Raw genomic sequence first — 13,879 nt, 5'->3', positions numbered from 1 at the left:
CTTGCAGCTTTTATCCGGGGAACCGCCAGCAAAAACTGCAAATAAACTGAACTGAATTAAAATTTCTACCAGCTGGGGTTCTTTAACGTGCATGGAAATCACACACTACACGGGCTTCCAGAATTTCGCCTCCATCAAAATTCCATCGCCGCGGCCGGGATCGAACTCGCGTCTTTCGGGTGAGCAGTCGAGTGCCATAACCAGTGAGCCACTGCGGCCGCTTAGCCTTACCTGCCTATCAGCAGAAACTCTTCGATCGTTACATGTGTTGCGATGGCCGCACCAAGGAGTATTTTTCTATGGAGAAGACGAAGAGCCGATGGAAGTGGACGCGTTTCTCATGGGATCTGCGAACAGGGAGAAATTTCCTGCGAAAGATCCCTTCAACCTAGGAAACCTTGTTTCGAGGAGCTTTGCGAAATCAACCGGTATCCATCGATGCCTTTCTCAAGCCCGTGAGTGTTGTTCCGACATTTCTACGGCCTTGTGAGGCTTCGAGGCGGCGGCCGCCACGCATGGCGTGGCGAGGCCTGGTGCAGCCGACCCAGTCAACATGGATACATCAGACCAAAACGAGGCGGGTCGTAGTGGTCTTTGCTTGCGAACCACTGACCTAGCTAACTCCACGAATCCCCATGAAATGGATTTAGATAACCAAATCCCGAGTCATCCGAATGTGGAAGTAGGCCGTGGCTGGACGATGGACGACCTTCATTCCAAATGGCACGTAAACACATGCAAGAAGAATTGCAAGCGTTAGCAAAGGGCGAGCAAGTCGTGATCGCGGTAAAGTTCTATGCTCCCCCGCCGCACCTACTTCAGACCGTCGTAAAACCGCAGAACCCGACAGCATCGCCAGCCCAATGCATCAGATGACTCAGATGAGCTACTGCCGCTTCCTAAAACTGACTACAATATAATTATAAGACCCAAGAAAAGCATGGACGTCAAGAAATTGTATTGTGATACCATGCACAGGACCAAAAATCACTATAGTCAGACGCCCGTGTACTGTGCGATGTCAGTGCACGTTAAAGAACCCTAGGTGGTCGAAATTTCCGGAGCCCTTCATTACGCCGTATCTTATAGACTGAGTCGCTTTGGGATCTTAAACCCCCCTAAACCATAAACCATCAGCAATCCCTGTCAGGAGACCGCGGATGCCCTACGGCACATCACGGGTCTGTGCTTGAAAGGCAAGACTCACGCAGTAAGCGTCTAGCTGGCGGTGCCTGGGCACATCATAAAAGGTGTTATTGATGGAGTGGACCCAAACACTCCATCGGAAGAACTACCAGCCAACATTCGACGGCGCACAAAGGGGGTAGATATCGTCCATGCACGAATGCTGGGAATGCCTCTCACGACAGTGCTAACATTCCTGGGCCCCGTTCTCCCCTGTTATGTCACGTACTACTGTGGAGAGACGGCATGCTACCCATAAAAACCGACATAGCATATCTGGAAAGAATGCCTCAAAGCAGGCCCCAGAGCGGACGTGCGCCATACTCCGGACATCAACGTGTGCCGCAACTGCGAACTTCAGGACTCGGAGGAAAACCGCTCCTGCGAAGCCAAGTGCGTGGCCTGCTAACGAAACCATCCAACTGGAGACTGGGCCTGCAAGCAGCACCTCAAGACAGTCACCTTACCAGCCACAACAACAACAAAAGCCTTTGAGCCAACGCGTCAGCAGGAAAGATAAACAGTTCCACCCGATGGAGTACCGCTGGTTCGCGACGAAGGAAGAGGGTCGGCAGCTGACAGGGATGACCCGACCACAGTCTCAGTCGGCATTCAGGACCAGATCCAGGCGAAGATCCAGCTACAGAGTTCAAGGGGGAGGGGCAGTCTATGCATCCTCTACATGCATCCTCTACAGAAGATGCATTAGAAAAAGCCAAGTTACAAGGGGCCACCCTCCACCCGAGCGTCGACGCAAAGCCAGCTGAAGCCAAGCGACAAAACGGTAAGCTGATCAGATGTTGTCTCTCCCGCTGCTCTAAACTGTTATGCCCCATGACGGGATTGCGGTAAAAACGAGGAAGAAAATAGACAACTAGAAATCAAACTAACCGAACAATCGGGACGCCTCAATAGGGTACAATAAAAACTGCAAGAGCTCTCGCAAGTCGGTCATAAATAGACTGCCCTTGCACCCTCGCAAAAGGTAGTGCCAGTAAAGCAGAAACCACCACCAGACAACACCTCAACACCGTTGCCTCAACATGCCATTGTAATCCAAACGCAGCAGCAGGAAGCGGCAACATCAACACCCGTACTTCCAACTCTGGAAAGCACACAAAACATTCTTAGTCAGGTTAAGCAGATTATTAACCAAATGCAACAGGCAATGACACAACAACTAACCCAACAACTCGTTGCCCAACAGAGAGCCACAGTGGCTCAATTTGCGGCAGTCCAAGAATAATTCAACATGAAATTCCAAATAATAAATCAGGGGAAGCGAGAACGCATGCGGATCACCGACAACCCACGCCTAAACCCAATGAAGATCCGCTAGCGGGACAGATCTGAGTGACTGCGAATCATCGACAAGCAATAATGATGGACTCCTCCCCTAGTTGGCAGCCAGACCATCTAGAATTCTGGCAGTAGAACTGTCACTCTCTGAAGAGGAACAGCAGTTTCCTGCCGGTGTTTATTCAAAATCAGCCGATACCCCTCGACGTCATTTCCCTCAAGGCAAGGGGAAGCGCCCGGTACGCCAAGGGATACCTCACATACGCCTACCATACGGAGCTTAGGGTAGCTACACCAGTGGCACCCCCACTAACAGTCATATCGCACGATCTCAGCTTCCGTGAAAAAGATCAACTCCTCCTCGAGATTATTTCTCAAAAAAGAAAGGAGCAGAGCGTGTTCATCCTAAATATCTGCAGTCCTCCAAGCAACATGCATAGAGATTTCAAGCTAATTGGACTAGAATGCCAAGTATAGCAGGAAGGAACCCCCTAATTATTACGGGAGGCTTAAACGCTGAAACACACGGCATGGGGCTACCACATGGACATCCCGAAGGGAACCAACCTGTTGGAAACAGCTGAGTACCTGCACCTCTTCCTAATGACAGGCGTAATGTCACCCACTAGGCTAGGGAGCAGTTTTACCAGACACCTACCCAGGCTTAGCTTTCACAAAAACATAAGACACAGCACATGAACCAATTTGAAAGAAACACTGGGGTCGATACCTGAGGTCGACAGACATCTCCTCTTTTTATGTGAAGCCCGAACAAGTCTAGTAAAACGGTAGAAAAAGCAGAGAATAAATAGAAAGCTACATTTAAAAATAGCGAAGGTTAAGACAAAGGGCCAAGAGTATGCTATATATTCCAGCAAGCAAAACTAGGTAGAGTTTTGTGACTCGCTGAAAGATACCCTAAGTACCACCAAAACATGGTCGATCTTACGATGCCTAATAGACCCATCAAAAACAAATCGGGTAGAGCGGAATACCCCATTTCATAGCCCATAAATTCCCGGAAATTTAATAGCAGCCATGCACAAAAAATGCGTAGAGGACCCCCCCCCCCCCCCCCCCCCCACGGCTTGCCAAACTCCATATGAGGTCTAGCCAAACCCCTCTCTTGAATTCCCCATAACACTGCCAGAGGTCTACGCAGCAGCCCGTATGTCCACAAAGATGACATACAAACGGCATAATCAGGAACCTCAGCAACGACCACCTGACGGACTTAGCCAAGTACAGTGGTGAGCCGCCTTGTCTAGAGCGCTTGAGCAGTGCGCACTTGGTAACAAAAACCGAAATTAGAGAGCAGCTCCTCATTACAGGGCAAAGTTTTCGTGCCTGCTTTGTTTACGAGGCTATCTGGCGCTACTTCCTTGCAAGCGTTGCAGCTGGACCCTAGAGGCTGCCACAAAATCTGGATTTGTTTGCAAGGAAGTGCACCGCCCGAGCGCTCTAGACGAGGCTGCTCACCACTGTACGTCAACGAAGAACTGTGGGAGAAGGGCAGCTTCCGTGTGCATGGAAACACGCGGACATTATTACTATCATTACTAGAATCGCGTTTCTCGCTTTATTTTGTCTAATTATCATCGCACTTCTAGCGTGACTGCCATGAAAGCTTCGCTGTCATTGCCTCTTCTAACGGAACGCAGAAAGGTATTTCGGCTATGCTTGTTTCATCAGATTTTTCACTATAATACATATCTCAGACAGAAACTTCTAACACAACCGTCCTACACTTCATCACGCTTTGATCACCGTCACAAGGTAAGAATTTCATTATGTCGCACCAAATACTGCCATGACTCCTTCATTCCAAGCACTTCTAAGAGTTGGAATCGCCTTCCTCGTGCCATTGCTGAAATTACAGATGCCACTGCTTTTCGTACAGCTGTTACTAACCTGTTTTGCTCCAATGTTTAACGTACTTTTGCTGTCATTTTTCGGTGCTTTTGGTATTTGACAACTACTGCTTGGCTGTGTTGCTGCCGCTTTTATTTTGTATTTTATTATCTTGTTACGCAGTCGTTAACATATAATGTATAATGACCATTTAGTTTTCTGTTATCTTCTTGCTGTATTGTGTTTTACTTTCTTTTGTTTCACCCTCACTCCCCTTTGTAATGCCCTTGTGCTCTGAGGGTAAATAAATAAATAAATAAATACCTAAAGCAGGAAAGCCTCAGGCTATAGAAAGCCTCCGTCTAATCTCCTTCAACTCTCGCCTGGGAAAGCTGTATGAAGGAGTAATCCACCTGAAGCTTGAAATTTAGAAGGAAACAACCCATTTCATTCAAGCATGCTGGGCTTCCGTAAGGGACTCTGCACGCAAAATGCCTTCCTCCCTATTAAATGAGACGTCATAAATGCCATCCCTAAACACGGCGAACACCTACTCCCCGCACTAGGCTTGAAAGGAGCATTCGAGAAAATCGGCCACCAGACCATATTACAAGAATTAAACGGTATCAACTGTGGGGAGAAAATCTTCAACAACGTGATGGCCTCCCTCTCGAATCGCACATCCACCATAGGAATTGAAGAGCTGCACTCACCCATGGAACCCATGCCCAACAAAGGCACACCACAGGGCTCTGTAGCCTCTCCACTGCAGTTCAGCATAGGAATGCTCAACTTAGTCAAACAACTCTTAACCCACGAAGATGTCGGCTTCACATTCTACGTGGACGACATCCCCATACGGACTACACAGGGATCCGTGGCGCAGAAGGAAGAAGCTCTGCAAGCAGCTGTAGGTATCGTCAAAGAATTTTCCGAAAAGAGCGGTCTTCAATGCTCCCCGGAGAAATCCGAACTGACCAGGCTACACAGGAAAAAATATAAGTCCTCGGGAGAAATTCAACTCTACTCAGGAAACCAAAAAATTCACGAAAAAGAGATCTCGGTTTTAGGGCCGCGGTTACAAATCGATCTGAAAGTGGATTATACAATAGAAACACGCAAGGCTACGGTGAACCAAGTATCATGAATGATTAGAAGTATGGGAGGAATACCCCCTCCGCCTAGTCAAAGCCATAATCGTAAGCAAGATTACCTACGGGCAAGAGATCAGATTATTGATAGAAGGGTCATTGATACGAGCATAAGGGAAGCCTATAAAACTGCCCTAAACATCCCATCAACGACTTCAACGTAACGTCTTTGGTCACTCGGAGTACACATCAGCTTCGAGCAGCTCACGGAGGCGGTTCTAGAGGGTCAAAAACAAGCCGAACCATAACACAAGCGTGTAGGGATATCGTGATGGGACTGAGGCTATGGCAGGCACTACGAACTAGTGAAAGCAGGTCTCAAATTCCGACACCTTCAGTAGAGAAGATCTAAATAAACCCGATAACTAGACACATGCACCGAGAACGACAGAAGGGTAGGAGAGCCACAGTCAAAGCACTGGCAAAACAGCCATAAAATACCGGAAGCGGTATACGTGGACATTGGGCCCTATGCAGAGCCAGGCAGGTTCGCGATTACTGCGGTGGACAACCAGAAGAGGACAATCATCGGTCCTTCAATCTATGCCAAAGATCCTGCGGAAGCGGAATCACTGGCCATAGCCATCACACTCAAGACTCAAGATAAACAGGGGAAGTCATTGCATAGTGACAGACTCCCAACAAGCCTGCAGGAAAACCTTGCTGGAAAACCTCAGGCGTGCAGGCTATTAATTAAGTGCACTCTCACACTCACACAGGATAACATAAACACGTGGTCACGAACCCCAAGCCGGAAACGAGGCAGCGAATGACTTAGCCCGAGCTCTCACAAACTGGGCGGATCCCCACCCCCTTCTAGGACCACATGATGACAGGCTAGAACACCTTAAGCTAGAAAGAAGACATTTCTCACCGCCATACAAACAATGACCTCATCGGATGCGATTGACTGGAGAAGAATACACATATCCAAGTCTTCACATTTTACACAACATCAGAGCCACTTAATTCCGAAGTTACGGTCCTTGGTGCGGAGCAAGTCCCACGCTCTACCATACATCTTGGGAATGCCAGGAAAAACTGGACGAAACGTTACTAGTGCCACACCTGACAGACGACCAGGGGGAGGAGGCCATGACCAGCGCCAACCTGGACCAGCAAGTCTGGATCACCCAGCTAGTCCGCAAGTCAGCTGCCACCAGCGGAGCCCTGGACTAGGGGCCTCCACCACCCGTCTCCTGCGAATTAATCTATGCTAATTAAAAGATTTCTCTCGCTCTCTCTCTATCATCTTGCTCCCTTCAATAGCCTCCACGTTCAAGCGAAATGCTAGGTTGCGCTTCTCCGGCGTGAAATCGGGCATAATGCCAAAATGATTCCTATGCGTGCTGCGAGGTATACTCCCCCCCCCCCCCAAAAAAAAAAAAATAAAGAGATAGGTGATATCGACTGACGGAGAGGACAGCCCTTCGTCCATCACCGTAGTCGTGCTGTCCGCGAATGTCGCTTCACGAAGAAAACAAATCGAACAACCAAGCACTCATGCCAAAAACAAAACAGTTGTCCTCGCCATCTTCACTTGTTTACGTTTGCATGATTTATAGCTGCTCGCAGCCGGCAGCGTGCTCCGATACGCCACTAGAATGTGTTTTGGGAAAAATACGACAGAAAATTGACTAAACATTACAAGGTTAGGCACGTTCTACGACGTAGACGAGAAAACTACTATACACAGAACTCGATTAGCAATTTCGCCTCTAACATAGCCCACCTTGTACACAAAAAAATTGTTCGTAGTACTTCCCACCAATATTATACCATACTCTATCGACCTGCTTTTCTCCTATAGCGTCCCTTTAGGAATATGAGCAGCTTCTGAGAGCGCTATATACAAGTCTGGCTGCGCAGGCGATGGCAGTGTGTCAAGGGTGTGCGGTTGGCAAAGATGCAGCTATTCTTGTTTTTAACATCTTTTAATGCCCTGAAAGGGCAGAACGAACGTACAAGGTATCAATGTATCCCGAAGACATCCGCATCATTCAAAACTAGGAATCCTCCTGATCGCTTTCAGTGACAAAACGAATAAAAGTTATCAACTGTCGAAAAGTACATTGCACAAGCTACAGTAGAGTACTTAAATATTAAAAAAATGCCTCAGCTATCAATCGGAGATGACACACGAGAATGTGGGCCATTCTTTTTACGTTCTGCAGAGTGCACCAGTATTCTAACTGCAAACCATTCGTGCAGGTCATCACCAGCACATTCATAATGTGACGTTCCGTGCGTGAGCTACCAGGGCCCATATCTTCGGCGGAATCTTCTCTGTGCTCAACCGTCCTACTCCCTTGTCTCCCCTTAAACGGTCCGCGTTCGGCGGCGCCGCGTAGACGGAGCCCCCAGCGGCGGCAAAGCCACTGAAGGGGTACGGTCCGCGTTCGGCGGCGCAGCGTAGACGGAGCCCCCAGCGGCGGCAAAGCCACTGAAGGGGTACAATGGTACAAAGCTGCCGGCGGGAGACAAACGACATCCCAACGAGGGAGGTCGGGGGTGCCGCAGGCGCCGCCGTGGAAAGGAGGAAGAAGGAAACAATCCAGCCTGGAAGAGAGGAGATCGGGCGTGGCCGGCGGAGCACATATAGCTGGCCAGTGGGGACGAAAACGACGCTCAGGACAACATCGTTCACAAAAAGGGTCCTTCAGCGCCGAAGCCGGACGGCGCGCAGCTTCTGCCAGCAACCGACGGATCGCAACTCCGGAGCCCCTCCATCGCCCCCATGACGGCGTCGCCACGTAAGCTCGGACACCCCAGCCTCTGATGTACCATGTATAATTATTGATTACATCATTTTGTTTAAACTGAGCCATACGGTGTCTTCTTGCCTCTCCGTCCCGTGTGGACCGGCGCATTATGTGGGGTCGTCACAATAATGATGAGCATCCGTGTACTTCTGGCGTGGGTGCTGACTTGTCGCGCCTGTGTCAAAACAGATAAGCAATAAAGGTGTGCGACAAATGTCATGCTCGGGCCTGGCGTTGCCATCAGTATACTGCAGTTGTGGTTTGGTTTGGTTTGGTTTGGTTCGGTTTGGTTTATGGGATTCAACGTCCCAAAGCGACTCAGGCTACGAGAGACGCCATAGTGAAGGGCTCCAGAAATTTGGACCACCTGGGGTTCTTTCTTTAATGTGCACTGACATCGCACAGTATATACTGCAGTTGTGACCACCTAGTTCTTCCATGTGTTGTAAGGTAGCTGTCAGAGTCAAGTACAAGGTTGTAATGCCACTCGGCACATTCGTTAAATCAATACTGTCCGGAGTAGAAGTGCTTTAGATTAAGGTCGTACAACCATTTTACCCCTACTTTTTTTTGTACTTCGTATGCATCCTTTTGATAAGATGAAGTTTCTGGCTTGAGTCGAACGTCATCCGCTCACAACGGGCACTACACATTTCTGATTATGACAGGAGTCAAAATTAGAGGGCTGCCGCGGATACAAGATGTTCAGCTTCATGTACCAAAGTACCATTCCCAAGAATGTTCACGGAATGAGTATTTACAACGCTCGCTGCAGTAAAACGTCTCACAATGCAGAAACTGCAAGCTTCTATACTTTTCCAAACTTTTTTACTACACAACTTACGGTGCAAACACTCAACTTCAAAATTTTTTTCTCGCTTTAAAAAAAAAAATCGCCTCGATTGAAACTTCGGGTTGGAAGGGCAATAAACCGTCCTACTAAAACCGCCGTCTTTTACGTTGTTACTTTGAGCACATTAGAGTGCATTATACGTGTTCGTCGTTCAAAAACCACTTTTCTGCAACTTGAGCATTTTATTTTACTTTGACATATTCAGTATTGTAAGCTGTAATAAGCTTGTATTGTTAATAAGCTTGTATTCAGTATTGTAAGCTGTAATACATGTAGGGAAGCAAGCGGACTACTTCTTAGTTTCCGAGATTTCTTTGATGTCAAAATAGAATACATTCAAGTTTTATTTAAATGGTAAAATCACATCTAAATCACCCAAAAATACATGCTATGCATCATATCGAAAGCCTGAATTTGTGCAAAAGTCATCAAAAGATTTCTGACGTGATATCTGCGATTGCGATTTTTTTATATATTATTGAGCGGTGCCTATTTTGACGCCTTTTGGAACGTTTGTTCTCAGCTAACCTCACACTGGCAAAAATATTTCAGGCTTAGATTACGCATGTTGGGGTAAGTTTCCACGAACTTTTCGAACAAATCGGAGATGATTGAGCACAACGGTCGACATGGTATTCATGCTGGATCAAGACCGTTCATATAGAACCTAGCGCAGCGTGAGTATCTTCATTGAGCGCTCCGTCCCCCACTCCTGGTTGAACGCAAATGAAAAATAGCTTCATATTTCTCAAGGCAAAAAAAAAACGCCACCATTTAGAAAAGGAGAACGCATCGCTCTAAACAACACCGTCTCTCACAGAGCGGAAAAAAAGCATTCCTCAAGAAACGGGCTGACTGCGTTCCTTACATATCGTGCATCCCGTTGCGAAAATGAAAATCAATTTATGCTTGCTTGCTACGCCACTGAGCAAGCAGTTCCTCGGAAATGACACGCTCTCGACGAAGAAGCCACTCATCTTCCAGCAGCTCTCTCCACCTAACCCGGTCAAAATGAAACAAATAAAAACAAAAAGGAGTTAATTCCCTCTGCCTGCGCTTGTAGCGACATAACACTCTCTGCTAGTCGTAGTCATATAAAAGCGACTCCGCAAAGTCTAAAGCACCAACAAACAACGTTTGGCACAGCTTCGCCGCTCGAATAATACAGTAACGTTCTATCAACTATACGAGTCGCACTCTGCAGATTCAGCTAAGTTGAAATGTTCCCACGGGTGAGGGCTTAGACTTATACCTACTACTTCCAAGTGTACCAGCTAGACATTCGTCGATAAACATTATATGTGTAGGCGATGTTTATATTCAAATGTAATAGGCTTATCGTAAGATACGCTAAACGTTCTGCAAAGAGGTTATTTTTTTATTCCAGCAGATAACATTGCTCATCACCTGTCTTGTGGCCAGTGCGTGCGCTCTACACGACCACCAAGGCGCAGCTCCATACCAGAACCCCGGATACGGCGGCTACTTCCCATCAGCAGCCGCCGCTCCTTACAGTGGCTACGCCGACTATGCCACGGTACGCGGATCAAGTTCGAACTCTGTTTATTGCTGTCAGCCATTATAGAGTGCCGCATATAGAGGCACAAAATGCTTTCCTTGGATTATTACATCAAGTTATCGACAACGCAGTGAGTTATGGAAAGAGAAATGCTAGGTGTAACGTTAAGATATCGGAAGCGGCCGGAGTGGGTGAGAGAACAAACGCGGGTTATTGACATCCTTGTCGAAATCAAGAGGAAGAAGTGGGCTTGGGCAGGGCATGTAAAGCGAAGGCAAGATAACCGCTGGCCCTTAAGGGTAACGTAGTGGAGTCCAAGAGAAGGCAAGCGTACCAGGGGGCGGCAGAAAGTTAGGTAGGCGGATGAGATTAAGAAGTTTGCGGGGATTCAGTGGCGGCAACTGACAAAGGACAGGGTTAATTGGAGAGACATGGGAGAGGCCTTTGCCTTGTAGTGGGCGTAGTCAGGCTGTTGATGATGATGATGATAATGAATTGCAAGAGCATATTGCAATCTATATCATGAATGGTCTCATGGCCCATCTTTGGGAGAGAGGGGGACCAAGCAACGGCAGTTCTTAGCTATCGCAGCCTATGTCGACCTTTGTACTACGTTATGAACCCTTAGCAAGTTAGCGGTCCTCACTTTTCTGATTGTCTATCGTGTCATAGAGGAATATCCAATTGACCTCCAGCAACAATCTCGTAGCGCACATCCTCCAATAGGCCGAGCCTATTAACGTAGTCGCCAGACCCACGTTCTACATCTACAGCTACTCGCAGCTACAACCAACGTTGGCTACGCGCTTTTTTCATCGCTAGCGCTGAAAGCAAGCTCCAAAAGAGAGTCTTCAAGCCTGACTGATTCAAGCTCTTTAAAGTAAACCGCGCGAAATGGTCAGCGTAGCACATTGCATTCTTAGAATGGAGTCCGGTTTATGCCAACTAATGCACTCATATTCCCGCAGCCGCCTCAGCCGTACAGCTTCGGCTACGACAATGTGGACGAGTACGGCAATCGTCAGTTCCATAGTGAGCAGGGTGATGCCAACAATGCCAAGACCGGCTCTTACGGCTACCGTGACGCATATGGCCTCTACCGCCGAGTAAACTACATAGCCGACGCAAACGGATTCCGTGTCACGGTGGACACCAACGAGCCAAGCACCGCTCCCGGTGCCAGCGCCGACGTCGTCTTCAACGCTGCACCAATTGTCCCGCCGACCCCTGGCGGAGCCGCAGGTTCAACGGCCGGAGTCGCCCCATTTGCCTACGGTGCTAGGGGTGCAGGGCCAAACTACAGCAGCGGTTACAATGGGTACGGTGGATACGGATACGACCCGTACAGTCGCAACGCTGCTGCCTATGGCTACGGTGGCTACGGTCCCTACGGCTCCTCTTCCGGTGGGCTAGCCCTGGGTGGATATGCCTACGGAGGAAACGCTCCATACGACCATGGTGCCGCTGGCTATGCTGCTGGCCGCTATGCCTCGGGTGGCTACGGGGCTGCCGCTGGATGGGCCGCAGGTGAATATGGCTACCGCCGCCGATAGGAAATGCTGCCGTAGAATTTTAGAAATACCTTGCCGAATAGAAGCGGATGACTGGCGCTGAGAGAAAGGTTTATACTTTTAATTGCAGCTTTGTTTTTCGTGATACCACTCTACTGTGTCATAGCAATTGCTAAGTCCGCATTCAGAGTAGAAACAAGACTGTTGTCATGTTTTGTTCCATGTGACCAGCATGTATGACCTGACTGCAAGATGCCGTGTACTCGAAAAGAGATCTTTCAATAAAGGAGCATTTTTACAAGCCGTATGTTTTGACACAACTGCGTTCGAACGCCTGCCCAGTCACTACTATATTTATTTGTTGAAATCTGCTCAAGAAGCTGTGAATCATTATCTTCGCGGTTTTTGTTAATGTACACTTCGCGAGATAGCGGTCTCAAGTCCGGAATAAGCTCGTCTGTGTTACTGATCAATAATGATGCAATAAGCGAATCACCAAGATAGCTAGGTAACTGCAAAAAAAACGAGATATTTTTTAGAAATCAAGCTGAGCAGGATGTCATCATTAATTACAGGACAACTCAGCCAAAAAAAGGAAGCAACGTTTTTACTTTCTGAGACATTTTCCGCCCCTCTCTGAAATCCTTAATCTATAAATCTAAGGTCACTTATATGATGTCTAAAAGACCCATCTCGAAGTCGTGTTTTTCTATACGCACCCTGCTTGCTATGAATTATATGTGGAACATTGACTGCAACCTAGTCGAGACAACATCTTCATCACTTGCGCAGACGTGGTAGTTGACGGAGCGGCGGCCTCCGTCCAACTGAGACAAGTCGCGATGGCAGTGCTTGATATCAATCAAGGATCAAGCGCCAGCAACATCAACCGGCGAGTGGAACTCAAGCTCCGAAACTATCGATGGCGAAGACACAAATATGAGAAAAATAAATTGTTATATATTGGTGGTCTCCTCACCGTTTAGGACGCCACTATATTTACTTTTCTGTTTAGATTTATTTTTTTACATTTGGTTGGATGGTATGGTGGTTTTTTTACAACAAAAACAAATTTATGCTCGCCTTCTGTCTCAGCGCCCAGCGGCTCTTCTGCCATTCACCTTGAATATTCCCCTGCTTGCTTGCCTCTAGAGACTGGCTACTGCCGGCCTCGGCTGACGCATCTCGTCGTCTGCTTACTTTCCGTCAATTTTTCTTTGTTTCCTATATTCACCACGAAGGGTCATTGGTTCAAGCGTGTTCTGGGCACGAAGTGAACGCGTTCTGGCGTGAACGGCTGTAAAATGTACTGGGGATGGGGGATGTGTGCTTATGTAAGACAACGACTACTTGCAAAAAAAAGTTCCGGACGACATCCAATGATCACGTGATAAGTGTCAGGCGACATTAACCGCTTGCAAAAAAAAGTTTCTTACATTCAAACACAAATGCTTTCGCATTTTTCCAGTGCAGCGGACTCCAGTGCTCTCCAATTTTTGAACCTGGTGCCTTCGGAAATATGATGTTCGATAAGATCGCGCAGCACGCGAGAAACTGGGGTTTCTAAGGAAAATGTCAAAGTGCGGACCTCTCCGCTGGCATTACAATCCTCCGGTAGGGTGTTACAGCCGACTTGGTACAGTACTATGCCATTGCCACTGCGTGCATAAACAAGCCGGAAAGGTGTCTTATAACATCTGTTTTTAGGAGGTGTCTGCTTTGACTTTCGGATGATCGCTGGGTAGTTA

At 47.8% G+C, this 13,879-nt stretch overlaps 1 protein-coding gene across 1 annotated transcript; it reads left to right on the top strand.

Moving 5' to 3' along the window:
- The first annotated feature begins 4,993 nt into the window (after positions 1 to 4,993).
- LOC149343584 (uncharacterized) lies at positions 4,994 to 12,173 on the top strand. The gene is made up of 4 exons (XM_089547020.1): positions 4,994 to 5,245; positions 6,522 to 6,634; positions 10,524 to 10,638; positions 11,589 to 12,173. Exons 1-4 carry the CDS (start codon positions 4,994 to 4,996, stop codon positions 12,171 to 12,173), a joined length of 1,065 nt encoding a protein of 354 aa, XP_089403146.1.
- Positions 12,174 to 13,879: the final 1,706 nt, after the last annotated feature.

This window comes from Amblyomma mixtum, chromosome 5 (genome assembly GCF_055824585.1).
Source record: "Amblyomma mixtum isolate Tamu chromosome 5, ASM5582458v1, whole genome shotgun sequence".
In the NCBI taxonomy this organism is placed as follows: domain Eukaryota; kingdom Metazoa; phylum Arthropoda; class Arachnida; order Ixodida; family Ixodidae; genus Amblyomma; species Amblyomma mixtum.
The sequence above is the reverse complement of the archived record's forward strand: the minus strand, read 5'-3'. Positions and strand labels throughout refer to the sequence as shown.

Excerpts from the sequence above, each read along its gene's own strand:
- LOC149343584 (XM_089547020.1), top strand. The coding sequence starts at position 4,994 with ATGGCCTCCCTCTCGAATCGCACATCCACCATAGGAATTGAAGAGCTG. Across the intron at positions 5,246-6,521 it reads AAGAAGCTCTGCAAGCAGCT|GAAAAACTGGACGAAACGTT; the intron begins GTAGGTATCGTC and ends TGGGAATGCCAG. Across the intron at positions 10,639-11,588 it reads GCTACGCCGACTATGCCACG|CCGCCTCAGCCGTACAGCTT; the intron begins GTACGCGGATCA and ends ATATTCCCGCAG.